The sequence below is a fragment of the Phytophthora sojae genome, assembly GCF_000149755.1.
Source record: "Phytophthora sojae unplaced genomic scaffold PHYSOscaffold_15, whole genome shotgun sequence".
Lineage (NCBI taxonomy): Eukaryota > Oomycota > Peronosporomycetes > Peronosporales > Peronosporaceae > Phytophthora > Phytophthora sojae.
This window is the reverse complement of record NW_009258129.1, coordinates 387,202-413,576: the sequence shown is the minus strand read 5'-3', so window position 1 is coordinate 413,576 and position 26,375 is coordinate 387,202. Positions and strand designations below refer to the sequence as shown.

General features: G+C 56.1%; 5 protein-coding genes across 5 annotated transcripts; 4 read left to right on the top strand and 1 right to left on the bottom strand.

The window, feature by feature from the left end:
* Nucleotides 1-195: 195 nt before the first annotated feature.
* Nucleotides 196-4,726, top strand: PHYSODRAFT_356180 (hypothetical protein). The gene has a single exon (XM_009540371.1). It carries the CDS (start codon nucleotides 1,478-1,480, stop codon nucleotides 3,968-3,970), a length of 2,493 nt encoding a protein of 830 aa, XP_009538666.1. The 5' UTR covers nucleotides 196-1,477; the 3' UTR covers nucleotides 3,971-4,726.
* Nucleotides 4,727-5,727: 1,001 nt separating this feature from the next.
* PHYSODRAFT_342006 (hypothetical protein) lies at nucleotides 5,728-6,554 on the top strand (the record flags this gene model as incomplete). Its single annotated transcript, XM_009540370.1, has 2 exons — nucleotides 5,728-5,758; nucleotides 5,818-6,554. 2 exons carry the CDS (start codon nucleotides 5,728-5,730, stop codon nucleotides 6,552-6,554), a joined length of 768 nt encoding a protein of 255 aa, XP_009538665.1.
* Nucleotides 6,555-6,815: 261 nt separating this feature from the next.
* PHYSODRAFT_342005 (hypothetical protein) lies at nucleotides 6,816-8,691 on the bottom strand (the record flags this gene model as incomplete). Its single annotated transcript, XM_009540369.1, has 2 exons — nucleotides 6,816-8,402; nucleotides 8,476-8,691. The coding sequence occupies 2 exons, from the start codon at nucleotides 8,689-8,691 to the stop codon at nucleotides 6,816-6,818; spliced, it is 1,803 nt and encodes a 600-aa protein (XP_009538664.1).
* Nucleotides 8,692-11,346: 2,655 nt separating this feature from the next.
* PHYSODRAFT_533321 (hypothetical protein) lies at nucleotides 11,347-12,225 on the top strand (the record flags this gene model as incomplete). The annotated part of the gene is made up of 1 exon (XM_009540368.1): nucleotides 11,347-12,225. The coding sequence occupies one exon, from the start codon at nucleotides 11,347-11,349 to the stop codon at nucleotides 12,223-12,225; it is 879 nt and encodes a 292-aa protein (XP_009538663.1).
* Nucleotides 12,226-23,165: 10,940 nt separating this feature from the next.
* On the top strand, nucleotides 23,166-23,683 carry PHYSODRAFT_253056 (hypothetical protein; the record flags this gene model as incomplete). The annotated part of the gene is made up of 2 exons (XM_009540367.1): nucleotides 23,166-23,623; nucleotides 23,653-23,683. 2 exons carry the CDS (start codon nucleotides 23,166-23,168, stop codon nucleotides 23,681-23,683), a joined length of 489 nt encoding a protein of 162 aa, XP_009538662.1.
* Nucleotides 23,684-26,375: the final 2,692 nt, after the last annotated feature.

Sequence of the window (26,375 nt, the reverse complement as noted above, 5' to 3'; positions counted from 1 at the left end):
GAGGAGTACAACAGCACACTCTGACTCGGCTGTCCATCTCGACCGGCACGGCCGGACTCTTGGTAGAAATTCTCGAGCGTCTTCGGGATGTTCCAGTGCACGACGAAGCGGACGTTGGGGTGGTCGATGCCCATTCCGAACGCTATCGTTGCGCACACAATCCGAATCTCTCCGCTCAACCACTTTTGCAATGTTTCTTCTCGCTCCTGCTGAGGGATCTTGGCATGGAAAGCTGCAACTTTCAGTGCTGGGTCTCGCTTTTGCATTGAGACCACAAGATCGTCCGTGTCGCTGCGCTTGTGCACATACACGACGCCACACGCAGCAGCGTGGTTCTTCTTGATATAGCGACACAGAGCGCCGATGGGGTCAGCCAGTTGCTCCTTGTCGTGCACTGTGTAGGATATATTGGCACGGTTGAAGTCTGCCAGCAGCACGTCAGATCCATCAGGAGCAAAGTGAAGCTGCTTGGTGATGTCCTCCCGCACACGCTCCGTCGCCGTAGCAGTGAGTGCAATCATGGGGACTTTAGGGAACAGCTTCCTGAGCTTCCCCAAGTTTCGGTATGCCGGCCGGAAGTCGTGCCCCCACGAGCTGATGCAGTGAGCCTCGTCCACTGCGAACAGGGCGAGCCCGCCACGTTTCTCCAGTTGCTGTAGTAGCGTCTGCATCTGCTCGCCTTGCAGCGTCTCTGGCGTTGTGTAGAGCATCTCGATACGCTCTGTGGTTGTCTTGGTCTCGAACTGCTCCAGCAGCCGAGCGACGATGCGTTCGCGCTGGCCTTGGGCTACCAGCGACGACAACATCTCCACCCCAATATGTTTCCGGCGCACTGCAGCCACCTGGTCCTGCATCAGCGCCAGCAACGGACTCACGACTACTACGAGGCCGGGCAGCAACAGTGCAGGGAGCTGGTAGCACAGCGACTTGCCCCCGCCCGTGGGCATCAGCACCAAAGTGTCCTTACCGGACAACACCCGGCGCAGCGCAGCACCCTGCAACCCGCGCAGCGTCGAGAAGCCGAAACGCTGCAGTGCAGCGCGGATCTTGGCCCGGCGCGCTTGCTGCCGCCGCGTCTTGGTGTCCATGGCGTCGATGTGTGCGCACGAACAGGTGACCAGCGTGTAATATGTCTGTACCCATGTGCCAAATTGGTCCAGACCAATTTTAACTCGGACTATTAATGGACAGTATCGGATCTTGAAGCGACGCAATAGTGTTGCAGTCACCGGACGATAGATATGGTGCGGAAGGCGTCTCGGCTGGCGCCGGGGCAGCAGTCCGTGGAGGAGGTTCTGCTGAACCGCCTGGCGAACGGGGAGAGTGAGGCAGCAGCGACCCGCTCTTCGTCCGCGCTGCCTCCGGGTGGGGTTCGACGTCGGTCTCAGGGCGGGGCAGCGCCTCGAACGACCGGATCCGACAAGCGTACGATTGTTAGTGTAGCTCAAACTAGCACTGAACGGTAGAATTTGACTTGATGCGATGCATGTTAATAGGTTTGGTGGGTAATACTCGAGCAGCAGCAGCCCCCGTCTCGACTGCACCGGCGGTAGCGAGCGCTGCCCCACCAGGGGGGTCCGCTCCTATGTCGATGGAGTTCATGCACCAAATATCGAGTGAGATTGCTAGCCTCGACCAGCGTTTGCAGCGTGTGGCCACAAATCTGACTGCTGCCCCCGGTCGTGGGACGGGTAAGCGGGTTGCGAAGTCGCCGGACGATGAACGCACTGTCCACCAGCTTGGCATTGAGAAATTCTTGCAGGACAGCATACAGGAGGTTTCTCGAGGACACAGAGCTAGTGGTAGTGCAGATCGAGCGAGTCGCGCGCGGGGGTCAGCGTCGGTGAATCCGAAAACCAGTGCGCAGGTAACTCACAGTGTGCGAGATATTCGCTCTACCGTCCGACGGCTGGACAAAGTATTCCACGAAGTGGCTTCAGGGGATAAGCAGCGCCATCTCGCAGCTACGAAGATATCGATGATGTGTCGAGGGTTCGTGGTACGACGCCGATTTCAGAAGTTACAAGCTGCTCTCGGGGGATGGAGATCTCGCAAGTGCGTCCTCTTTCTAACGTACATGGAGCAGTTCGCGGCGCGAGAAGAGTTTGTCAACAAACAGATCGTGGTGATGCAGGAGGAGCGAACTCGTTCATTCTTACGTCGCGTGCTAGCTGAGATTCGCGACGTGGTGCTCATGAATTTACCGCTGAAAATGTCCCGACTTGAGGAGACCGAGCATCGTTTCCGTGAAAAGCAGTGCAATCTTCTGAAGTACGTATTCTTACCTTGGAAATCAGCAGCTCTTGGGCCGCGTAGTCGCAAGAAAGCATCGGCAGATTCTCGAGCACGCCATTACGCAGCCCGACAGCGTCTCGAGGCCATGGACAGATTCGACGTTATCACGCAGGAAATGGTGCATGAAGAGTTCGTCAAAGACAACATCCGTCGAATTCGTGCCCGCCACCCGATGCACGTGCTGAAGCGCTACTTCCACTTGATGAAGAACGTTGTTTATGTTCCCACGAAGAGGAACATGGAGATCGCTATCGCCTACGACCATCGAGTCACACTTAAACGCGTTGTGGACGAGTGGGTACGCGTCTTCCGAGCGACGCAGATTGACAAGGCTATTGCCAGTGTTGTGGATCGCCGCACTCTCGAGCGATACGATCAGCATTTCAATCTCCGTAAAATTGACGCTCACTACCAACGCACTCACATGCTTAAGCACCTCCGCGCTTGGGCCAAGCATTGTCAGCTTATCCGGCGAGTACGTAGTCTGTTCGAGGGTAGCACGAAGGAGACACTGTTGTGGCTGATGAAACGCTGGCACATACGGGCTCAGTACCAACACGCCTTGAGGGAAAACGCAGTGGAGGAATGGAATGCATATTCGCGCCGAATTTACATGATTCCGTTCCGACGCTGGTACGTATTCATGGCACGCAGGCGTGCAGCTCGAGCTGCCAAAGAGAGCATTTGTGTAGCCTATGAACGTCGCCAGCGACGGAACATCAAGTACAATTTCTTCCGGCTGTGGAAGCACCAGGTTCTCTTCGGCCACATTGAAGGGCTGCACTCGAAGATCCACCTGCTACGCAGCCTAGAAGACCAGAAGCGGATGTGTCTCGGGCTGGAAGCCAATGCAGAACTATATCGAGATAATATTGCCGCGCTGAAGGCTTCAATTGTGCAGCTAGAAGACAAATTGATGGACAAACAGCAGGAGCTTGCACGATTGCACGAGACGACCCAAGCCACGCGTTTTGGGATTCACAAGGCTGAACAGAGTATTGCTCGAGTACAAGGCATGCTGGAAGCCGTGAGAGTCGTTCACCCGGGCACAGTGGAGCGGATCGAGACAATGTACAGGGACAATCCGCTGCTATCGAAAGACCTCAAGGACGTCATCACCTTGCACGCTAACAAGCGGCAGGAGCTATTATCGAAGATTGAGCTGGACAGAACGGAGTTGGAGGTGCAGACTGCGTCCAAGGGAGCTGGGACACAGGAAGATCAGATGCTGCTGCACCGCGTCAAGTGGGTGCTGTCTCGAATAGATCTCGGCATGCACGATCAATCTGCCAACAACCAGCACGATAGTAGGGCGATGCACGGCAATCGGGTGGAGACGATGAATCAGCTGTGCGCTCTGTTCGAGTTCATTCGAAATGGTGACACGGCCCCGTTGGCTCCAGAAAACAACCCGGAACATCGTGAGCAAGGGCAACCCAGCAGAACAGCAAGCTCCACGCTGCACACCAACAACCATAGTGACCGTATCGTACGTCGGACCGATGTCATGGACGGGTCCACTACGTGGCACTCGTTCTTACAGTCGCTCGTGATCAAGTTCGTTCCGGAGAACTTGATGTCTGTGAAGGAGCGTCTCGTACGCCGTGCTGCCGAGATGGATGCCGAGGTCGCTGAGATCAAGGCTAACCCACAGCTACACCACCTGTACAGGTGAGGAGGGTGCTGATACTTTGATTGAGCTCATCATGCAAGGTCTAATGCGATCTGTGTACATGTGCAGGAGCTCTCGGTGACTTCAACTTTAAAGTAAAGGTTAACAACTTCAATTTGCAAGGACTTCAACAACACTAAAAGAACTGCATCTGGATAAAGCACATGAACGGACTTCTCCTTTAAATGAACGAGCGAACGGAAGGGACGCAGTCCTCAAAGTGGGGAAGCACCCGATTCCATCCATCCTTGTTCTATCTAGCCCTGCTGCCATACCACTGCCAAACCACCAACCAAACCAGCTACTCCGACCTCTCGTGGCCTAAAAACCAGTCGCCGTCCTGCTGCCTGCTTGCCTGTCCTGTCTGGCCCTGTTGAGCCTTAGTAGGCGTTTGCCGCGCCGAAAGCCGACGAGATCCACGAGATGAGAGAGAGAGACGCTTGCACTGCACTGCACTACCTGGCCTGCCTGTTTACTCGTTCTGGTGAATCTTAGCAGCAAGGAAGAGCTTCTGGAAGGACTTGCCGGCGTAACGGTTGATGTGCTCGCAGTACGTGTTCATCTGCTTGGTGATGAGGAGCGACTCGAGGCGCGAGGGCTGGTTCACCGACTTGAAGAAGTTGGGGTCCTCCTCGGGCACGGGCTCCTCGCCGTTCTCGCGACGAACCTTGTTCTCCTCCCGCTGTCTATTCTGCCACTGCTGGTAGGCCGCGCGCTGCTTAGATAATGCGCGCTCGTAGCCCTGGAATTTGTAGTGCTCCTGCGCGAGCTCGTCGGCCCACAGCGTCATGTTCTTGAGGCTGCTCTCCAGGTAGGCGTTGGTGGCCAGGTCCAGGCGCTCGAAGCTGCTGGCCGTGGCGCTGTCGCTGGCGTGCGCCGTCTGCTGCAGCCAGCACGTGATGATGTCCGAGTTGCGGATCTCGATGGGGATCTCCTCCACCACCGTGGCCGAGCGGATGTCGGCCTTGGCGAAGCTCTCCTTGGTGAAGGAGCCGCTCTTGTACGTGTCCACGAAGGCCTTGGTGAGGCGCACGGCGCGCAGGCTGAGCGAGCCCTTGGTGGTCTCGGCCGAGTCGTAGATGAGGCAGATGGCGTTCGGGCCCAGCGACTTCTGGTACTGGTACTGGTGCTCGATGAACGAGGCCGTGCAGAACGTGCCCATGGCCACGGACTGGTACCAGCCCACCTTGTTGTTGTCCATGCCCACCTCGCGCAGGCTCTTCATCATGTCCAGCTGGTACTCGTCCGCGCCCTTCTTGCGCTCGCTGCTGGGCGGCGACGGGAAGCTGTTGGTCACCTCCAGCACCTGCTCGTTGTCCATGCCCAGCAGCGAGCCGGCCACGCCGCCCGGGAGGCTCTCGTGGCAGTGCTTGATGATCTGCAGCAGCGCCACGCCCTCCAGCGCCACGCTCGTCACGGGCGTCACGCCCTCGAAGATGTCGATGGCCTCGGCGGACTCCGGGGCGGGTCCCAGTGCCGCCACGGAGGCGGGGGAAGCAGCAGCGGGGGCGGCAGAGGCGGCAGATGCAGCAGCGGCAGCGGGAGCCCGCGCCGGCGCCGGCGTCGTGTCGAGACCCCAAGCCATGGTCGTCGTCGGGGTGCTTCCGGGTGGTTCTCTGGGATGACAATGGATTTCCCCCTGCTCGGACGACTGGCTGGGCCGGCCGAGACGAGGTTTTCGCCAATGAGAAGGCGTAAAATCGGGTTTTCAACGAATCAGATGTGAACTTTAAGAAACGGACGTGTCATTGGACGAAAAGATGGTGATGCAACTGGTTGACTTTTTGGTTGGTGGAGACTTGACCGGCAAGAGGCACAGCTGACGCTGATAGACTGACACACAAGCCAAGCCAAGCCCGTCGCCGCAAGTCGCAGCAGAGCCATGCCCAAGTCCAAGAGACAACGCACCAAGCCGCTCACGCAGGCCAACAAGAAGGGCAACGAGCTCAAGCAGAACGTGGTGGACGCCATCCGCAATGCCGTCGACACGTACGAGTCGGCCTACGTCTTCAGCTTCCAGAACATGCGCACCAACCACTTTAAGGAGGTGCGCATGGACTTCAAGGACAGCCGCTTCTTCCTGGGCAAGAACAAGGTCATGAAGCTCGCGCTCGGCCGCTCCAAGGAGGAGGAGTACGCCGAGAACCTCTTCCGCCTCTCCAAGGACGTCAGCGGCAACACCGGCCTGCTGTTCACCAGCAAGCCGCACGAGGAGGTCGCGGAATACTTCGCTAAGCTCTCGGTCAGGGACTACCCGCGCTCGGGCTTTGTCGCCACCGAGACCGTCACGATCCCAGAGGGTCCGCTGCCGCAGTTCATTGGCAGCATGCTCGAGTCGCTCCGCGGACTGGGCCTGCCTGTGGACCTGAAGAAGGGTGTCGTTGTGCTCAGCCGCAACTACACCATCTGCAAGCCTGGACAGACGCTGACCCCCGAGCAGGCCAAGCTGCTGGTGCACTTCGACCGCAAGATGGCCGAGTTCAAGCTCGTGATGCTGAGTGTGTGGTCCAAGGACAAGTACCAGCGGCTCGCTGCCGAGGACGCCGTTACCACCGGCGACGACAACGACTCCGATGAGGATATGTAAATATGGGATGTAGTCGTGAGCTTAGCCTAGTCGTAGTTCCAACGGGAGTATTGGATTGCAGTGCTTCCCCGGCATCTTCTTTATACACTTTTTTGCATCTAACACTTGTAGCAGCATTTTGAGAAGGCTTCGGCTAATTAATTCTTCAAACGATGGAATGCGGGTAGACTCTGACCTGACTCTGGACGCTCTGCTTGTGATGCAACAGCGATGATTCATCGCTGTTAGCAATAGTCGGGCCTTGCTCGTTTGGCGCCGATTTCACGCGAGCTCAATTACATTCTCCTCACTATCAGGCCCCACACACTGTGCCACCTTGAAAGAGTCATCAAAGGACACATACCAAGCGTGAGGTTGCGCTAGGCCCACACTTCGGTTTGGACGAAAGTCAACCAGCGCATACTTGGAACCTTTTGCCTCCTGGTCACCTTGAATGCGCTCATCCTCGCAACAAAGTAGCTCCCAGTACCAAATAACGCCCGCGGCACAAACCACCACGCTCATGTGCCTTTTTCCGTCAGTCATGCTGCGTTCCGGACTGACAACGGCTTTTCCCTCCGGCACGCACGATACTATCGCTCGATACAGCTCCATTTGGAGTTGTCTCTCCTGAAACACGGGAGCCTCCTTCGACGCCCACTGGAGACGCGAGGAGCGCATTCGTCTCACACATGCTCGTACGAAACCAGTCTGCGTAGTAAGATCCAACACTAACGGCGGAGTCGGCATCGGTTGGCTTGAGTACAGCCAAATCTTCAGGTGCATGTTCGACGCAAACTGGAGCTGCTCGTTCTGGTCCGCATAAAGAAATCCATACTGAACCAGACCCTTCAGCGTCTCGCGGGACTGAGGCAATAGCCCTCTTTCCGACGACGACACCGCCTTGCCAAAGGCGACCTCTTCCAAGATAAAGTATACATCTTCACCCTCCAGCTTCTTCGCGACAATCATGTCGTTTACAGCTTGGACGGTCGGTATTCCTCGACACGTGTGCCAAATGTACTCAAAGAGCTTGGCTGACCGAAGAGCGAGCTCAATTTCGGTCACTGACACGGGTTTTGCTTCAAACTCGTCGTGTAAAAACCTCAGCATGGCGTGAGCAATTCCAACATGACCAGAACTTAAGTCCCAGACGAAGTTGCGCGCCAGTTGCGCGACGCTGCTCGCACTCACCATTTCATCCAGTTCGGCCTGCGAAAGCCTCAGACCTGGTCTTGATGGCGAGCCTTCCAGACCAAAGAGGCAGTGAGGGGGGATACTGATCTGTTCACCCCAGCGACTGCTCATAGGAAAGGTTTCACAATTCCCATACGAGCAGAACATCACGAAGCGGAGGTCTGGCTGCCAGTCCAGCACGTCCTTCACATAGCCAACCCACAGCTGGTAGTCGTCGAAGGTGAGCTCGGCCCCATCGATGAGTATCACCTTCTCGTAGTCATTCTCGCTAAACCGCTCCAGTTGCCGCTTGTACACACGCTCGAAACACTCCACGACTCGTTCCCCCGGCTGCATTTTATCCGCCTGAATGAACGAGACCATCGCATCGGGCTTGGACCGCAGGATGTAGTTTTTGAGGAGGTGCAGCATGGCCGTCTTGCCAGACATGGGTGGCGCACTGATGAACAGCAGCGGCAGGTACTTGCCGTCTTCGGGGAACAGCAGATCGTAAAATTTCTTGACAGTGGCCGATCGGATAGTTCGGAAGTCGGAAGGCACTCCGCTAAGATTTCCGCGAGAATACTCGATCAGGTCGTTCATCTCCCTGGAATCATTGGCTTGGCCTAACGCCACGCTGACTCGTTGTTCCGGCACTTCCACGACCAGCGGCTTGTCTTTGGACTTGCCGTGCTTTTTAATCGGCATATCTCCTCGAGAGGTATCCATCCGGGTTTTCGTACACTGAGAGCTGAGAGGGCGGCACGTGGCTGAGGTAGTTTCTTCCTTCCGGGTGTTTCTCGTCGTACAGAGCGTGGGTCGCTTCGGCGACAACGACGATGATGTCGTCGTCGTCAGGCAAGGTCACCAACTGAAGACTGGTATCTGCGAACACGTCGTGGGTCCTCTCGTCCATTAACTGGACCCACACCTTGTGCCTCTTCGCAGGAGGCTCGGCTTGGCACTCGTCTCGAGGCGTCATAGGCGCGTGTGTGCGCGTGAGGAATGCTTCTTTTCGACAGTCTACTGATAAAAGTAGCTTCAAAAACGGTGTAGCCATTGTGATTCAGCTTCAAGCTGAAGTGGCTTTGAGATACAGTTTGGTAGCTGGACATGTAGCCATTATAGCTATGAGGCATTTGCACTAAACACTGATTGCCCTCCTTTTGCCCTCGACACAGAGATGGAGGGGAACGCGCAGTCACACAAGAGGAAGAAGCGAGTATGGGTCCAGCTGATGGATGAAAGCACCCGCAGGCCGTTTAAGCGGATGAAGACCGAGCTGGTGGCTCTACCTGACGACGACGACGACGAAATCATCGTCGTTGTCGCCGAAGCGACCCATGCTCTGTACGATGAGAAGCAACCACAGGGAAGAAACTACCTCAGTCATGTGCCGCACTCTCAACTATCAGTGAGGCGAGGCCGATGAAACCTTTGTCGACCAGGGGGGTTCGTATAGCGCAGCCCAAGACTGTTCCCCAGGGGTAGACCCAGAGAATCGACTTGAGAGTCAACAGCGAGAAGATAGACCCAGAGATTTGCAGCCGCAAAGCTTTAAACCCTGAGAATCACACTCCTTGGTTGGCGTGGGTACCTTATGTAATCCCTGTCGGCTCGTTTGTCTTCGACGGAACGGCACTCCACCGGTTGTAAATGTAGCCTCGAAGAAGTGCGGGAGCGCACGTCTACTTCAGAACGCACCTCCACACCAAAAGGCAAACCCAGAGAATAAGATCCCCTGAAACCCAGAATATCACGAATTCAGGGTCCAGGATTTCAGTCAACGCTGGGACTTGGAACTCAGAAGACACCTTACCCAAATGCCCTCCTAGCTCGATAAAACCAACAAATACAGAGTATACAAACACTACAACTAGCCGTCACTTATTCTTTTGGACCCTTGGACGGTGGGTCACACACACACTAGGCTCACTCGAGTCTGAAATTCAGGGGCCTAGCTCCCCTGAGACTCACACAAACGCGCACCACCTCCAATAAAGGAGGAAAATACAATCACTATCAGTTACCTTCCCTTTACACAAGCAGTCAATACAAAATCCTGGAGGCGACTACCTAGCACCCCAGAATACCCTCTGGAATAATATGAAATGGGCTACCACGAGCACAGCAAGTGACCCAACTAGGATATGGAATAGATGGATCACCCCAGGAAGCTCAAGGCCGTCGCTGGTCACCACGTAACTGGGCTTGAGTTTGATGGAGCCCACACAAACGGCTGCCCTTCACCGTTGCTGTGCCCTTAGCGTCCCGCGGTCGTAGCCTCGGGTCCTCCGGATTTCCATCGGCAGGCTTTGCCGAAGTCACTTGCGCAGTACAGGGTAAAAGGAACTCTGGTTTTTATCAGCTACTTCTCTCTCTCTCTCTTCTTCGGGCAAATATCTTCTGTTCACTATGCTTGGGGTCAAATGTCTTGTCTTCAGTATACCTTGGGTTCAGCGGTCCAAACTTGCGATCGGCTTGCGAATCTATTGTCGCACGGCGTTGAAAGTGCCAATTGTGAGTCCTTAGACTTGGTTTAGTATGATGCAGGACTCCCTCTCGACTCCTTGAAAGTATCCAGTCTGCGCATCCACAAGGGTTCTTCAAGGTCACGCATCACTTTGATTGCAGACTGGCTTCGAACTGACTCGAGTCCCTGAAAACCGGGTGACACTCAGGGTCATCTTCTGAAATCCTGGGAATTCTGAGGAATCTTGGGGAACTGTGGGGATTTTTGGGTGTTGACTCGGGAAACACTTAAGTTCAGTATAGAGAGTCTGGATTTATGGTCCAAACCCAGAGAATCATCTTTGGAACTCTGGGTCACCTGCACTCAGGGAGGTGAACTCTGGGTCATCGTGCGGCACTCTGGGTTTCCGTGCGGCACTCTGGGTAACAAGTCTGCTGCATTGCAGGCTCGTGTGTATCCCCACAAAGCCACACTTTTAGTGGGTTTAGCGGCCTCCTGCGCATGATCATGGTAGTAGTGGGTTGATTCTCAGGGTAATTTGATCCTCTGGGGCACTCTGAGCCACAGCAAGATGAGGCGTACTCTGGGATACTTTCTCCAGAGACACTTTCCGCCAGACTTTAGGCACTCATCGTAAGGGAAAGTCCGCGGCTGGACTGAGTGTTCTCTGAAATCCTGGGTGTGCACTCCCAGGATTCACACTTCCAGCCAGTTGGGCCCATCTGCGGTCAGGCGCTGGACTCATCCCGAGAAATCACTTCTCTCCCACAGTCGCCATCCATGTCACACGGGTACAGCCGCGCCGTATCCAAGTCATCCACCAATCAGCATCCGATACAAACGCCAAGTCACAGAGGTGACGGCACATCGTCGGCAGTTTTCTGGGGACCGCCTCGTGTCAACCGCCCCTCCTGGTCCGGGTCCATCAAAGAGGAAATCGCTCCGAACTGGTGAAATATGGCCAGGCCACAAAAACACACAGGTCCATCCACCGTCGACTTCGATACGGCCGTTGCAGTCTGTCGACTCCCAGGGTTTCACTCACTTTGGCGGCACCCTGTCTCCCCAACGGTTGGTCAGGACCTATCTTCAAGGTTCTCCTCTCAAACGCAAAAACTCCCACGGGCAATGCGCGGTCACATCGCCATTTCACAGATCGTCAACATGGCGGAGAGCGCGCCTTCGGACGGCAAGCAAGAGACGGCGCCAGCTCAAGTCACGGCGCCCCCCGGCAGCGCGCCACCTCCGACGCAGCAGCGCACCGGCGACGCCCCTGCGAGCACCGCACCAGCAGGCGGCGGCAGCGGCCAGACGGGTAACTCAGCGTCCAGCGACACTTCGACGGGCAGCGCCAAGACGGGCGCGACCAAGCGCGTCTCCATCTCCAGCGCCACCGGCAAGACCTCCGACGCGGACATGCGCGAGGCCGATGGCAACTCCTCGGCTGACGCTGCAACCCAGGAAACTGGTGACGCGAACTCAGAATCCAAGGCTCCAAACGCAGGCGGCGCGGCTTCGGACGTGAACATGGAGGGCTCCCCTGAATTCAAGACGCCACGCCACGCGACGCTAGAGGACGTCAGGGGGATCATCTTCGCAGGCATGCTTCGGCAGGAGGAGGTCGATGTCCCCGACTTCGTACTCCCTGAGCGCCCACCGCATTGGAAACTGCCAACCCCGCCGGATCTCAAGACCAACGCGTATCTCGTTGGAGTCCCAGGGATCGTGAACGACATTCGCGCGAGTGCATTCGCCATGGAAGGCTACGGCGGCGCGTCTACGCTGATCGCCTTCGAGGAGCTCTCCGACGACGATCTTCAGGGGTTGAAGGAAGTCTGTGGCGCCAACGCTGGGATCGACGTCCTGTGTCCACGTCGTTCGCCTCTTTCCGCATTCGAGTTCGACAGCACCCTGAATTCCATCGGTATTCGACGCGAGATGGCCTCACTCCTGCGTCACTTCAACAGAACCAGGCTCGCTGAGTGCGTGTTCAAGATGATCGGTTACCTGCGTCGAGTACCGAAACATGCGTTCTCTGGCTGACTCTCAGCAGGGTTTCACCGCCACACAGGAAGTAGTCGACACGCGACGCAAGTACAAGGAACTGAAGCGCGCCTGGAAATTCACGTGCGACCACTGGTTCCTGGAGGTCCAAGAGGCCCTGGGCAAGGTGGATGATGCTGAGTCCAAGTACAAAGTCGCGCTGGACGAGTAGAAGACGCGGTACCAAGACGAGATTGATTCTCTGGAGTCCGAGAAGACGCAACGCAAGGCGCGCCTTGCCGACTCTGAGGCACAAGTGCGAATCCTGAAATCGCGTCTTGAGTCTGCCACCGTGGACCCCTGGAAGTTCTCCGACTTCCTGCAAGAGCACAATATGGGTAATTGGGAGCGCCTCCACGACCTCTTCAAGCTCTGCATCAAGGACTCGAAGCCTCCTGAATCCTGGGACACTGTCGTCAACGTCACGGTCATGGACAAGCGCAAGGCTGCGGTGGCCCCGTACCCAGAGAAAAGCACACATACGCCTCCATCTTCGGGGTCTGGATCGTCCGGTCGTCCTGAAATTCTGGATCTCACGGGCCTGGCAGCAAGCCTCGCAGCGGTTCGAAGACCGGGGGCAAAACTCAGGATTCCAAGAAATCTCAGGGTTCCAAGAAAGGTCAAGACTCCAGAAAATCGCGGGATTCCAAGGCGCCGGGCGAGTCGCCACAGCAGTCAGCGCACCTAAGCCTCACAAAGTTCAGCGTCGCCCCAAGGATCACCAACCAGGCCGCGACTCTGTACGTCGCGCCGGTGAGAAGACGGTGGTTTCCAAGGAAGCTGCCCATTCGATGCTCCCTGGGGGCGGGGGCGTTGTCTGGAAAGAGGTTCGTCCGGACGTGCGCCAAGCTATCCTCGCGGGGCTCAGATACGATTCTGCCATGGAGTGGATTGGCAGCGACCGCGCAGCTCACGGGCACTTCCGACAGCCGCAGCTGATCAAGATGCTCGTGGGCATGATGTACTGGCGTCGCCTTGACAAGACCCCCTGGAGTAAGTACGTCCCTGAGGCTTATTACGAAATGGCGGATGAACGCCTGGACAGGTGCCTTCGACGCGGAGATGTGCCACCACCCTGGGGGAACCTCGATGAACACATGGTGTACCCTGATGAGGACGCCGATTCCGCGGTGGACGACATCGAGAACGACCCGGACTACCAGCCTCCCGCCCAGGAACCTGACGAGAGCGCCTCTAGCGGGAGCTCTGAAGAGGAGGAGGTCGCCCCTGAAACTCTGGAGGACATCGATGATGCAGAGGACGACGACGACGCAGAGGACGATGACGACGCAGAGGACAACGACGACGCAGAGGACGACAATGAGGTAGAAGAACCCCTGGAAGTCAAGCCTCCTGCTAAGCGCCCCCGTTCTGAATCAAGCAAGAAACCTCAGGGTTCCAACTCGAAGTCGAAGAAAAAGCGTCGCACAGGAAACAAGAAAGACACTTCTGCCACTAAGGGTTCTGGTGGTACTCAGGGATCCAAGGCTACATCACGCTCCAAGCATCCGTCGGCGCTCGCGCGGAAATCATACTCGGAGCTGACTTCAAGTGAGTTGATGACGGCCGAAGACCCTGAGGACAACGAGACCTCCTGGCGCATCTATGGGGTTCTTGTTCAATATCCAAGTTCGACCAAGAGTGCGTCTTGCCAGACTCCCGGGTTCCCAGAGTACGAGATCCACAAGTATTCGTACGACGTTGCTCACGAGCGCTGGGACCGTGAGGCATACCAAGAAGTCCTGGATTCTGAACCCTGGGAGACTATGCTTCAGGGTCGCTTCCGAGTGTTCTACTTCCATGAGCGAGAGCTACTCTCCGCGAAAGCGCTCAAGCTGATGGAGGACGTCGTGGACATCATGCACAAGCACGCACAGGCAATCTGGGAACGCGGGCACTGGGTGCCTATTCCGACTGAAGAACAAGCAGACGCCACCATGGAATCTCAGCGGAAGTCGCGTTGAAACGCGCTACGCAGAGCGTACAAGACGCTTATCGAGCGCTCGCGCAACACCCCTTTGTTCATCCCGTCGCTGTGGCACGAACCGAGTCTCTGGAAATTCCCGGACAAGTGCTGCTACTGGATTTGGGAGGATCCCAGGGCCAAGAAACTCGGGGGAGCTAAGTGCAAGGACTTAGACGTCCAGCTAGCGACGTTGGACATTCGTGAGCCTGCTCGAGTTCAATGGAACACGGCGGCTGCGGACGATGAGTGGCTACAATACGTGCCGAACAATATCAAGCGCCACATCAAGCGCCTGGCCATCCGCAAGCTCAACCCGCTGTCTCTCAAGCACTCGTGAGAGTCACGGTCACCTCCAAATCCCGAGAACCACCTGAATTTCACATGTCGTAGCGTAACTCTCCATAATACCCAGGATTTCATCTCGATTTCAAAGTCTTCCCCAGAAATTCATCATTTTCTGACTTGTTCTCTGGCTCATCCAACTTCGTTTACTGTCTCCATGTCCTTGTAAAGCTCGCCGCCTTCATCTTCCTTCTCACACACTGCCAAAGCCTCAGCAGTATTACCTTTTCCATAATCGAATCAAGTCAAATCACATTCACGTTCTCCGTCTCCAATATTCACACATTCCGTCGATTTTTCCCAGAGTATCACAGTGCCACTCTGGTTTTCCCCTGAATATCACATGTAACTCTGGGTCAGTGTCACCCCAGAGTGCTAGACTCCTGGGTGATCATCTCCAGACTGCATGGCCTGGAAAAGGGCTCGCGCTCTTGCGCCTTGATTGAATTCGTAGAGCAGGGCACCACAGTTGAGCTTCGACACAGGCAGCCACTCAGTCTCGTCATACCCCTTCCACTTCACAAGGTATTATGAATTCGTCTCGCTGTCCGAGTCCGTTTAGTCCATCGTAAATCCAGGATTCGCTCAACTTCATACTCATCGTTCGCAGTGTCGGGCTCCCAACTATCTTCAGACAACAGCGCCGCATCAAAGTCATCATCCTCATCCACGTCGATCTCCACAGTGGGCCGCTTCGGGAATAGTGCTCTGGGTTTCAAACGGCTCACGTGTACCCAGGGATTCACGCGATATCCTGTGTTCTCGTCCCTGAGTTTCACGCGGAAGTTGTCATGGATTTCCTGAATTCTGAAGGGGCCATGCCACATGTGAGCCAGTTTGCGGCTCAGCCCGGGCTGCACTTTGGGTATATACAGCCACACAGCATCACCGGCTGCGAATCCTGCCTTCAGTCGTTCGGACAGCTCTCTCCACTTCCTGGTTTGTTCGGCAGAGCGCGCGCGCTTGGCCTTCTTCTGAAGATCCTCAGCGCAAGCTTGTGCATAACTGTAGTCACGCTGTAGCTTCCTGCGGCACTCGTACGCTGTGCGCTCCTGGATACTCGAGGGCCTGGGTCCTAACATTGCAGACACCGTGCCGTGTGCGTCCCAGCCGTGCATCAGAAAAAAACGGAGTGTCCAGGCGAGTAGCATCGAACGATGTATTCAGGGCAAACATCAGGCGCTCAGCATGGTCGTCCCAGTCACTCTGGTCCGCCTCAGCAATGTACGCTCGAATGCTGCGCACGACAGTCTGCACCGACCGCTCCTGTTGTCCGTTCGCCTGGGGGCGATACGCCAGAGTGGCTCGCTGCTTGCTACCCAGAAGTTCACGGAAGCGCGCGAACACCTCGCTCATGAACCTTGGGTTTTGATCATGCCTCAGCATCCAGCTCGCGCCGAATCTCCTGAAGACCTGCTCTTCGTACACTTCAGCGACATCTTGAGCCGTGGTGGAACTCATGGGTTTACACATGACGAATCCTGAGAACGCATCCTGAAAAAGCAGCAGGAACGTGTTCCCACGGTCCGACTTAGGCAAATGCGTCACGAAATCCATGGACACAACTTCAAAAGGTCGCCTCGGTTCGATGCTCCCAGGGGAAGGCCCTGGATTCTGAGGGCTCCCCTTGCCGCTGGCGCAATCCGCACACTCTTTGACGAAAACTTCCACGTCAGCGTACATGCCGTGGCAATAGAACTCATAGCGCAGCTTCTCGTACGTCCTCGTGATCCCCTGGTGCCCACCCTGAAAATCTTCGTGAGCGGAATGCAGGATATCCGGCAGCATAGGCTTCGGCACCACGAGTCTGAGTTCGTCAAGCATGTCTCGGGGTCGATCTCTGGTAGACCGACTCAAGCGGTACAGGACTTCTCTGGAATCCAACACGACATCATCAGCGACCTTCGCGAGTTTCCTGGCTTGAGCGTGCGACAGCTTCGTCGTGTCTTCTCCTTTCAGGAAATCCTTGAGTTGCAGCAGGTGATCATCTTTGTCCTGGTGCACTTCGATGCGTCGCCAGCGTTCAGCCTGGTATTCCAGAGGTCCCATGGGTTCGCTTTGGGCTTCAATCTCCTGAGTTCGCGCTCGAGTCATTACTGCAAACACTCTGGCCGCCACAGGCAACGGAGCGCACTCAGGTCCAGGGATACCCAGAGTTTCGACACCCTGAGAATCACTCCCCTGAATTCCAACGTTCAATAACACCTTCGGCTTTACCAACTTCTCGTGAATCTTGGACACTACCTGCATATGTATTCGTTCATCAGCGTCCTCCACCTTCCAGGATTCGCCAAGCGCGAGGGTCTTAGACGTCAGGTAGTCTGCTGCCTGGTTGAACTCTCGCTTGACATGCACCAGCCGCACAGACTTGAACTTCGTCTTCAGCACTTCATACTCGGCCAGCTTCCTCTGGCGATTTGCCTGATTGCAGTTGATGAGACCCTGGGCTTGCTGGATGGCAATCCTGGAGTCCCCAACCACAACAATATCCTGAATTCCACGCTCAATCGCCAGAGTGGGTCCCTTCAGAAGTCCATGATACTCAGCATCATTCACAGTCACGCCCTCCAGGATGAATCCCTGGGGATCCAGGATTTCCCACCCTGGGACATGCCAAAGAATGCAGCCGCAGCTCCCTTGTCGCGTGGCGCCATCGAAACTCAGAATACACCCCTCATAATCCGCTTCCAGCATTTCCATGATGATAGGCACTGAAGGTTTGACGCGCCCCTTGGCTGGGATCAGGTTTTCAGCGATCTCATCCAAGTGTTCTCTGGGGGTAATACCCGCACCCAGAATTGCAGCCAAGCCGTCTTCATCCCGTTGAACTCTGCGTATCTCTGGGTTCCAGCGGGACAACTTCAGACGCCACTTCACCGTTCGACCGTCTGCCGACTGCGAAGTCAGCAACCACTTCAACACAGAGTATCGCGTGTAGCACGGGTTCGCGTGGGGAATAATCACGAAGGGCCTTGAACGATCAGGATGTCTGAGTAACGGAGTCGGAACAATCTTGTGCTTCAGGATTTCAAAGGCTTCCTGGGCTCTTGACAGGTCTCTCCTGAATTTCACTTGTTCCTCAGTCAGCTCGTACAGGACGGCCGCGATCACGGGTAGATCTTCAATGAACTTATTGTAATAATTCAGACTCCCCATGAAACTCTGGACGCCTTTCAGTGTCGTCGGGAACGGCATGTCTTGGACCCCCTTCGCGATTTTAGGGGTCGCTCGGATGCCCTCAGCACTAATCTCGTGAGAGAGATACGGAATAGACAACTTCCCGAATTCGCTCTTGGGAAGACTCACAGAGATATTCCAGTAACGTAGTCGGAAGAGCAGCGCGTTCAGATCCTGGCACAGCAGCTCCCAAGTAGGCGCACCGTGGGCGATGTCGTCCATATACGAGCTTCGACCCAGGACAGGGCCCATCTGAGAGGGAGCCGGGATGTTACGCTGAAAAACAGTCATCTCATCCGTCAACACTGAAAGTCGCGGTGCATTTTCACCTGAAACTCTGGGTTCCCCAGAGTTCAACCCCAAAAAGTCCAAGACATCTTGGTCGACCTCAGCTTCTTCCTCAGGGGAAAGCTGCAGAAATCCCCACAGACAGTTATTGAGAACTGCCTGGTAGATCAGCGGCGCGTTCTTGAGGCCAAACGGCATCCTGACCCACTGGTAGTGCCCATAGGGACAGACGAACGCAGAGATCACCTTGGCTCTCTCGGTCATCTTGATAGCTCATAAACCACATCGCCTACTCAAAGCCAATCAAAAGATCATCAATAAGCGGCAGCGGATAGTGTGAGAGCTTGATGAAGCCATTCACCACGCGATAGTCGATGCACATCGGATGTCGACGCCATTCTTCTTGAGGACGATCACGATTGGAGATGCCCAGGGGGACGTAGAAGTCTCGATCAGCCCGTTCTCCAGAAGCTTCTTCAGAAGTTCATACACCTTGGTCCACAGGTTTGGTGCAATGGACCTTGGACGCTGGGCAACAGGTTTAGCGTCGCCTACATCCAGGTCACAAACCACTCCACGGGCAGGTGGGGGAGCTGCATTGCCGTCTCCCAAGAAGATCTTCCGATGATATTCCAGAATTCGCCTCACTTGGTCTTCCATCTCGGGCGTCGTTTCCCCAGGGACTTCAACATCTGCCTCCTCGATCTTGCACTCAGGGGTCAAGTCACGCATCTCAGAAAGCATAACGAACTGGTCACACAGCTGAGAGAGCAACTCACTTCCTTCACCTATGTAGGCCGCAGGCTATGAGGTCCCCTGTCGAAAGCCGCATGCAGCGCTCATATTCCTGCTTCAGCTTCTCCAACGGAGTTCCCGGCATCCCTGAGATCGGGATATCCCAGTAATCTTCAACAGCACCCTGAGAATCGTCGTCATCCACATCGAATCCCAGAGAATCACCTTCGTCGCCCCGCTGACCCTGAGAATCACTGCCAACTTCAACCTGTAAACTCTGGGTTTCAGCGGCCGTATCATCTTCAGGACTCATGCACTCTGGGGTTCCAACAGTCTATGAGGCAACATCGGTCACCGCATCCTTCAGAACGTCACCTAAGTCACTCGTATCAACAGCAACGTCTCGGAATTCAGGAGGGTCTTCAGGGGGCACCTCTTCAGTCTGAGTTGCAGCGTCTTCGGCGAAGCGCACGCGACGAGTCTTCGGTTTCCTGAGAATCGAGGCAAGCAGTGCCATGTCGGGGCCTTTTGCAGGTCGCGGCAGAATCTTCGTAGGCCACTGATACTCTGGGGTCTCGACACAGGATGGATCTAGCGCAGCCAGGCGTTCCGCGCGAAGTCTGCCCTCACGCGACTGAACACTCTCCAGAATAAGAGTCTGCCACTCCCGATATGCAAAAGAACCAGGGCGCCCAAAGCGTCCGGCACGTGGGAAGAAGCCATACTCCACGATTCGGGTGACTGGCGTTCTGTTGTGAATCCAGACGTCCTTGTCCGAGATGTTGACCACCTTCACAGCGACCGGCCAGGATCTCGCAGCGTAAATCAGGTGCGTTACCCAGCAGTCACCTCGTCCTGCCCACACAACTTCAGGCTGTGGGTTCGTCGGTCCATACGAAATCTTCGCCACCTTGGATTCCCCAGGGGCCAGGTACCAACTACCTGTGGTTTCCACAGGCATGTCGACACCCAGGCGATCCTCTGGAGCCCACCCACACATCATGATCGCCTCTTCATCCGGAAGTGTCACGAGACCTTTGCGAACACTGTTCCTCACTCCAGCTGCAAACATGAAACTCATACCCAGAAGTACTTCGATCCCTTCGCCAATGTTAGCAATCCAGACATCCAGGAGATAAATCACCCTCGAACCGAGAGTAATCTTCACCTGAGCACTGGCACCGATGTACGTCGGAACGCCTCCCATGCCAGACACCTTGGTTTGTTTGTGCGACTTCAGTGTGAGTCCGAGCTTACGCGCTAAGTCGAAACTCACAATATTCACAGTAGAAGGCTGCTCGCGAGAGCGAGGCAGTGCAAGGTGGAGACGTCGAGGCGTCTGCAGTTCAAGATCAGCCTGCTGCTGGATCGCAAACTCAGGAGGAAGAAGTTTCCCCTGAGTTCCAAGGTTCGACGGAGGTGAATTCTGGGTCGCGGATTCCTGAAGTCCCAGAGGACCACACCCGCGAGGGTGGTGTTCAGGCGTCTGAGGGAGGCGCCAATGCGGTTGACCCCCGGAGGTGATTGACTTGGTCTCATCTTCGGACGAGTCTGTTGTGGAAGTGAAGTCGGAGCCCGTGCGAGCGAAGGAGGAGGCGAAGACTCAGAGTTCCAAGGTGAATTCTGGGTTCGCACCACCTGAACCCAGAGTTTCAGCGCCAAGTTCGCAAGCGGCGCCCAGGAAGACGCCTGAAAGCGACATCCGGGGAGCTGCTGCGCCTGCTCCAGAATCAGGAGCAGCGGTGTTGGACACTGAGAGCTTGGTGCTGTACGTCCGACTAGAAGATCGGCGCTGGGAAGAGGTGAATCCTGGGAAGGTGACGCCCCCGAGTGTCGTCTACGAGTGGCCGACTCCGAAACTGGACGCTAACTCGTACTTCGCGGCCGCGTACGCAACGGGAGACTACTTCAAGTGGCGTTTGTCTCTGGCGAATCATGATGAAGGCTGGATCTCTGAGTTCCACCTCGCCCGGTGGGGCGTCGGAACTGCCCAGGATCTCATGGCGACTACGATTCCCCAGAATATCATGACCGCACGCGAGTGCGTCGCCATTGTGCAGACTCTGTTCTTCGAAGCTGGTTTCGAGTTTGTCAACTTGATCCCTGGCTGGTCTATAACGCGTGCTTCCAGGATTCCAGAAAGTCTGGTGCGCTTTGTCATGGAGGAAACCCAGAATTTCATCGCGGGGGAACTGGTCGAATGGAGACTGGTGATCGGTGGTGTGCCTTTCAAGGTGAACTCTGAAGACCAACATGCACCAAGTGTTCAAGGGCAAGCGCCAAGACTGGATTACCATGAGGAAGATGGAGACGGTGATCTATTGATGACGGACTATGATGCGGATCTACTGGGCCGACAGTTTGTCCTGAGATTCAGGGTCACTGGACTCAGGATTTCACGGAGCCCGCGAGGGTCAAGCGATGGTGAGCCGCGATCCAAGCGCACACAGCATGGACCGCCTCGCCCGCAAGTCCCGTCGACACCATCCGCGCTGTCCACGCCGTCGCTGTCTTCTCTTCCAGCGTACAAGTCCTCGGCTAGTGCTTCACTCCAGAATTCCACTCCCCTGAACTCCATGTCCAATGGACGTGATTCTCTGGGGGCGGAAGCCAAGGACGCTGCCCCAGGCGCGGTGCCAAGTGTCATCGGTACTTCGCGCGCTTCAGATGAGAGTACTGCCTCGGGCGTTCAAACGTCTTATGGTAGCGCTTCATCTTCGTCGATGATGTCGCTTGGACAACGAGTTGGAGCTCTAGCGCTCGTGGCCTAGAGTGCCGGTGGCTTCGCAGCTGTCGGTGATCTTGGATTTCAGGTAACCCGGACAGTCATCCCGCCGCGTCTCGTGTCAGTCGACCAAGATGACGTTGAAATGGCATCGTCGGTGTACTCTGACCCAGCGATCGCACCCAGGAAGGCCGGTCTCCCCAGGATTTTTTTTATTTCAGCGACGACTGCCGAGCCGAAACTCAGGGTCTCTGCCCCGACTTCGGGATTTAGCGGCCCGAGGGATGTCAGCGCCGATGAGCGGAGTCAACACCAGAACTCTAAGCGCACACAGCATGGACCGCCTCGCCCGCAAGTCCCGTCGACACCATCCGCGCTGTCCACGCCGTCGCTGTCTTCTCTTCCAGCGTACAAGTCCTCGGCTAGTGCTTCACTCCAGAATTCCACTCCCCTGAACTCCATGTCCAATGGACGTGATTCTCTGGGGGCGGAAGCCAAGGACGCTGCCCCAGGCGCGGTGCCAAGTGTCATCGGTACTTCGCGCGCTTCAGATAAGAGTACTGCCTCGGGCGTTCAAACGTCTTATGGTAGCGCTTCATCTTCGTCGATGATGTCGCTTGGACAACGAGTTGGAGCTCTAGCGCTCGTGGCCTAGAGTGCCGGTGGCTTCGCAGCTGTCGGTGATCTTGGATTTCAGGTAACCCGGACAGTCATCCCGCCGCGTCTCGTGTCAGTCGACCAAGATGACGTTGAAATGGCATCGTCGGTGTACTCTGACCCAGCGATCGCACCCAGGAAGGCCGGTCTCCCCAGGATTTTTTTTATTTCAGCGACGACTGCCGAGCCGAAACTCAGGGTCTCTGCCCCGACTTCGGGATTTAGCGGCCCGAGGGATGTCAGCGCCGATGAGCGGAGTCAACACCAGAACTCTAAGCGCACACAGCATGGACCGCCTCGCCCGCAAGTCCCGTCGACACCATCCGCGCTGTCCACGCCGTCGCTGTCTTCTCTTCCAGCGCACAAGTCCTCGGCTAGTGCTTCACTCCAGAATTCCACTCCCCTGAACTCCATGTCCAATGGACGTGATTCTCTGGGGGCGGAAGCCAAGGACGCTGCCCCAGGCGCGGTGCCAAGTGTCATCGGTACTTCGCGCGCTTCAGATGAGAGTACTGCCTCGGGCGTTCAAACGTCTTATGGTAGCGCTTCATCTTCGTCGATGATGTCGCTTGGACAACGAGTTGGAGCTCTAGCGCTCGTGGCCTAGAGTGCCGGTGGCTTCGCAGCTGTCGGTGATCTTGGATTTCAGGTAACCCGGACAGTCATCCCGCCGCGTCTCGTGTCAGTCGACCAAGATGACGTTGAAATGGCATCGTCGGTGTACTCTGACCCAGCGATCGCACCCAGGAAGGCCGGTCTCCCCAGGATTTTTTTATTTCAGCGACGACTGCCGAGCCGAAACTCAGGGTCTCTGCCCCGACTTCGGGATTTAGCGGCCCGAGGGATGTCAGCGCCGATGAGCAGAGTCAACACCAGAACTCTAAGGGCGTGGTGCGCTCTCGACGCTCGACGACGTCCAGGAGATCAGCTGCGTCGAGCCGCTCGAGTGGATCCAGGAATCTTGGGTCAGCTTCGTCAGTGTCCGCGAGGTCTGGGCCCGCCCAAATCGAGCTGAATGTCTTGCGACAACAGCAGGAGTGGCAGGCCCGCATGGAGCAGGAGCAACGCGAGTTTCCCGCCAGAGAACGCCTGGATGCCTTGGAGGGCGAGCTCCTCTGGGAACAACGTGACCTGGACGCACGTCGCCAGATCCAGGAACTCACGGATCGTTTGGTCCACGCTGAGATCGCCTGGGGAGAAGCGAAACGCCGTGCGCAGGACGTGGAAGCTCGCCAGACCCAGAGTTCCAATGAAACTCAGGGGATGACCCAGAGTATCACGGAAGCTGTACGTCTCGAGCGTGAGCGCCTGGATGCCGCCTACGCCGAGCGCTGGCAACAGCGCGAAGTCGAAGCCGACTCGGAGCGTGCGCGCTGGGTTTCCGAGACCTATGCGGGCTGGAAGGAACAAATGTCGACGATGGAGCAGAAGATCCAAGAGCTCGAAGCGGAAAAAGAGCGAGAGCGGGAGGCTTCCGAGAATATCCAGCGCTTCCACGCCGGCCAAGTGTGCGACCTTCGTGCAACATTGGCCCAAGTTCAAGCGCGTCGCGCAACCGTCGCCCCTGATTTGGCAACAAATGTGAGGTCGTCAGTGGTTCAGAACCCTGAAGTTGCAACCCGACCCCAAGAATCCAGTGGCGCAATCATCGGAATCGCAAGTGTCGCAGGCCAGAGACGGGAGACAGCTGATCCGAAGAACACTTCCGAAGTCGCCGCCTCCCAGCTAAGAGCGACCCTCGCGCAGACTTCCGCCGACACTTCCGGCAGAATCGCGCGCGTCAAGCGGGGACATGGCACTACGGAGACCAAGGTGACGCAGGATGTCAAGCTTGAGCCTGTATTTCTGGGGAAGACGTCGGATCCCAGGAGAACAGCGGCCTCTAAGGCCTCGCAGGACTCAAAAACAGACTCCAAGCGCTCTGCGACCAAGAAACACCAGCAGAAGAAGAAGAAGCGTCAGGATGTCAATCCACCCTCAGACTCAGACCCAAGTTCCGATTCCAGCGATGATGACTCGTCCTCCCAGAGTTCGGATGACAGTTCGGACGAGAACCCTGGGGTTAACCTGACGGCGGCCTCTACGGCTCAAGCTGGCACTACGCTCCTGACGTTCCGACCATACATCAACTCGAATACTCTGGATCAATTCGATACTAAGGTGTCGCTCAGAGAACGCGTGCATTGGTGGGAGCGTTTTGCGAACATGGCGGCTCAGGGAGGTTGGTCTACGAAGATGCGAATTCAGGAACTCAAGCTGAAGCTCTCAGGAGCTGCGCGTGACTGGTTCAACCAGTTGCCCAAGCACACTCAGCGTGACTGGAAGGAGTTGGCGTCTGCATTCAGGAAGAAGTACTGCAAGGCACTCTGAACGCTACTTCACGATGGAGATGAAGAGCTCAGAGAGCGCCCTGGATTTCTTCTATCGTCTGAACTCCGCCGCTGGGAAGGCTGACATTGACTTTCGCAAGTCTTCGAAGCGTCTGGAGAAGCATATCCGGACGTTCATCACGAAACTCAGGGACACGCGCCTCAAGACGTCGCTGCAAGGCCAGCGATTCAGGAGTATCGCTGATCTAGAGTACGCCCTGGAACAGGACGAAGATGTCTGGAGTCGCAGTGACCATGATGCTCCGCCACCCAGAGCTCGTGACTTTCGTACCGACAACATTCCTCAGGGACGTTTCAAGCCGAAGCGACAAGGACGTGCGTATGTGACTAGGGGCGATGTCTCTGACTCTGAGTCAGACGAAGACCCTGAAATTCACGCGCGTTTCCAGGAAATCACGGACGAACCCAGAATTTCAGCCCGAAGTGCGAGCGCGAATTCAGGGTCAACTCGTGAGATCTCTGGAGAGGAAGCTTCTACGTCTAGCGCTGGAAGCCTGGCGAGTATGAAGGGTGCCGAGTGGGCTCAGACGCTGACGAACGAGGGCTATCGCGTGATGGATAACATGGGATGGCGTCCACCGAACGCCCAGCCTGGACCGAACGCGAACTCTGGATTCCGTTCCCCTCGCCGCGAGAACCGGAATTGGGACAAGTTCTGCGAGAAGTGCGGTAAGTGGGGGCACCCAGAGGAAAACTGCTGGAAAGACGTGAAGTGTGATCGCTGCCTGGAGATGGGTCATCCGACTCACTTGTGTCGCGCGCAACCGTGCAAGAACTGTGGCAAACTACATCTCGGGAAACCGTGCAAAGACTGGAAGACACTGGAAGCTGTGAAGAAACTCGCCCGCCAAGGTGCACTGAAGGACATGCCGAGCCAAATCCTGGATAAACTCCTGGATGGCGAAGCAAACTCTGGGAGGCCGTCAAACCAATAAGCCCACTGGGTGGGGACCCAGTACGCGCCGGGCTGAAGAAATCCCCAGAGTTATGTGTTATAGTGTATGTAGGCCCGGAGCTGAGAACAACAACCCAAGATAACCAACAATGCATGACTACTTTGACTTAGGATTTTATGACTTCCCCTGAAAATCAGCATCCTGAACCAGCGAAGTCTGGGTCGGTGAACTCTGAAAAATTGTGGAGTACAAGCTGAACCCTGGAGAACGCTACGGATGGTGGGAAAACAATGATCCTGACCCGAAGAAACGTGATGTGGCGATGGTGCATGGCGCTGTGAACGACTGCCGGACGAGAGTTCTCCTGGATACCGTGGGTAATATTTGTTCTCGTAGGCTGAGCAGCCATTGTCATCGTCAAAGGTGGGGAATCGTGATGATCGACCACTGATGAGGTCATTGCATGGATTTGAAAGCGGTGGGAACGCCACCTGAATCTCCGGACGAAAACTTTATACGCGCGTTGAATGCCCGGACACCGTCTTGACATAGCGCCACGCTCCGATATCGCTGTGGCACTTCCACGACCAGCGGCTTGTCCTTGCACTTGCCGTGCTCTCCGATCGGCAAATTCCCATCCAGCGGATCATTATTCTTCAGGTACACGTGATTGACACAAGGCGGTCCCCAGAAAATTGCCGACGATGTGCCGTCACCTCTGTGACCTGGAGTTTGTATCGGATGCTGATTGGTGGATGACTTGGATTCGGCGCGGCTGTACCCGTGTGACATGGATGGCGACTGTGGGAGAGAAGTGATTTCTCGGGATGAATCCAGCGCCTGACCGCAGATGGGCCCAACTGGCTGGAAGTGTGAATCCTGGGAGTGCACGCCCAGGATTTCAGAGAACACTCAGTCCAGCCGCGGACTTTCCCTTACGATGAGTGCCTAAAGTCTGGCGGAAAGTGTCTCTG

Coding starts and splice junctions, on each gene's coding strand:
- PHYSODRAFT_356180 (XM_009540371.1), top strand. CDS start 1,478: ATGCGATGCATGTTAATAGGTTTGGTGGGTAATACTCGAGCAGCAGCA.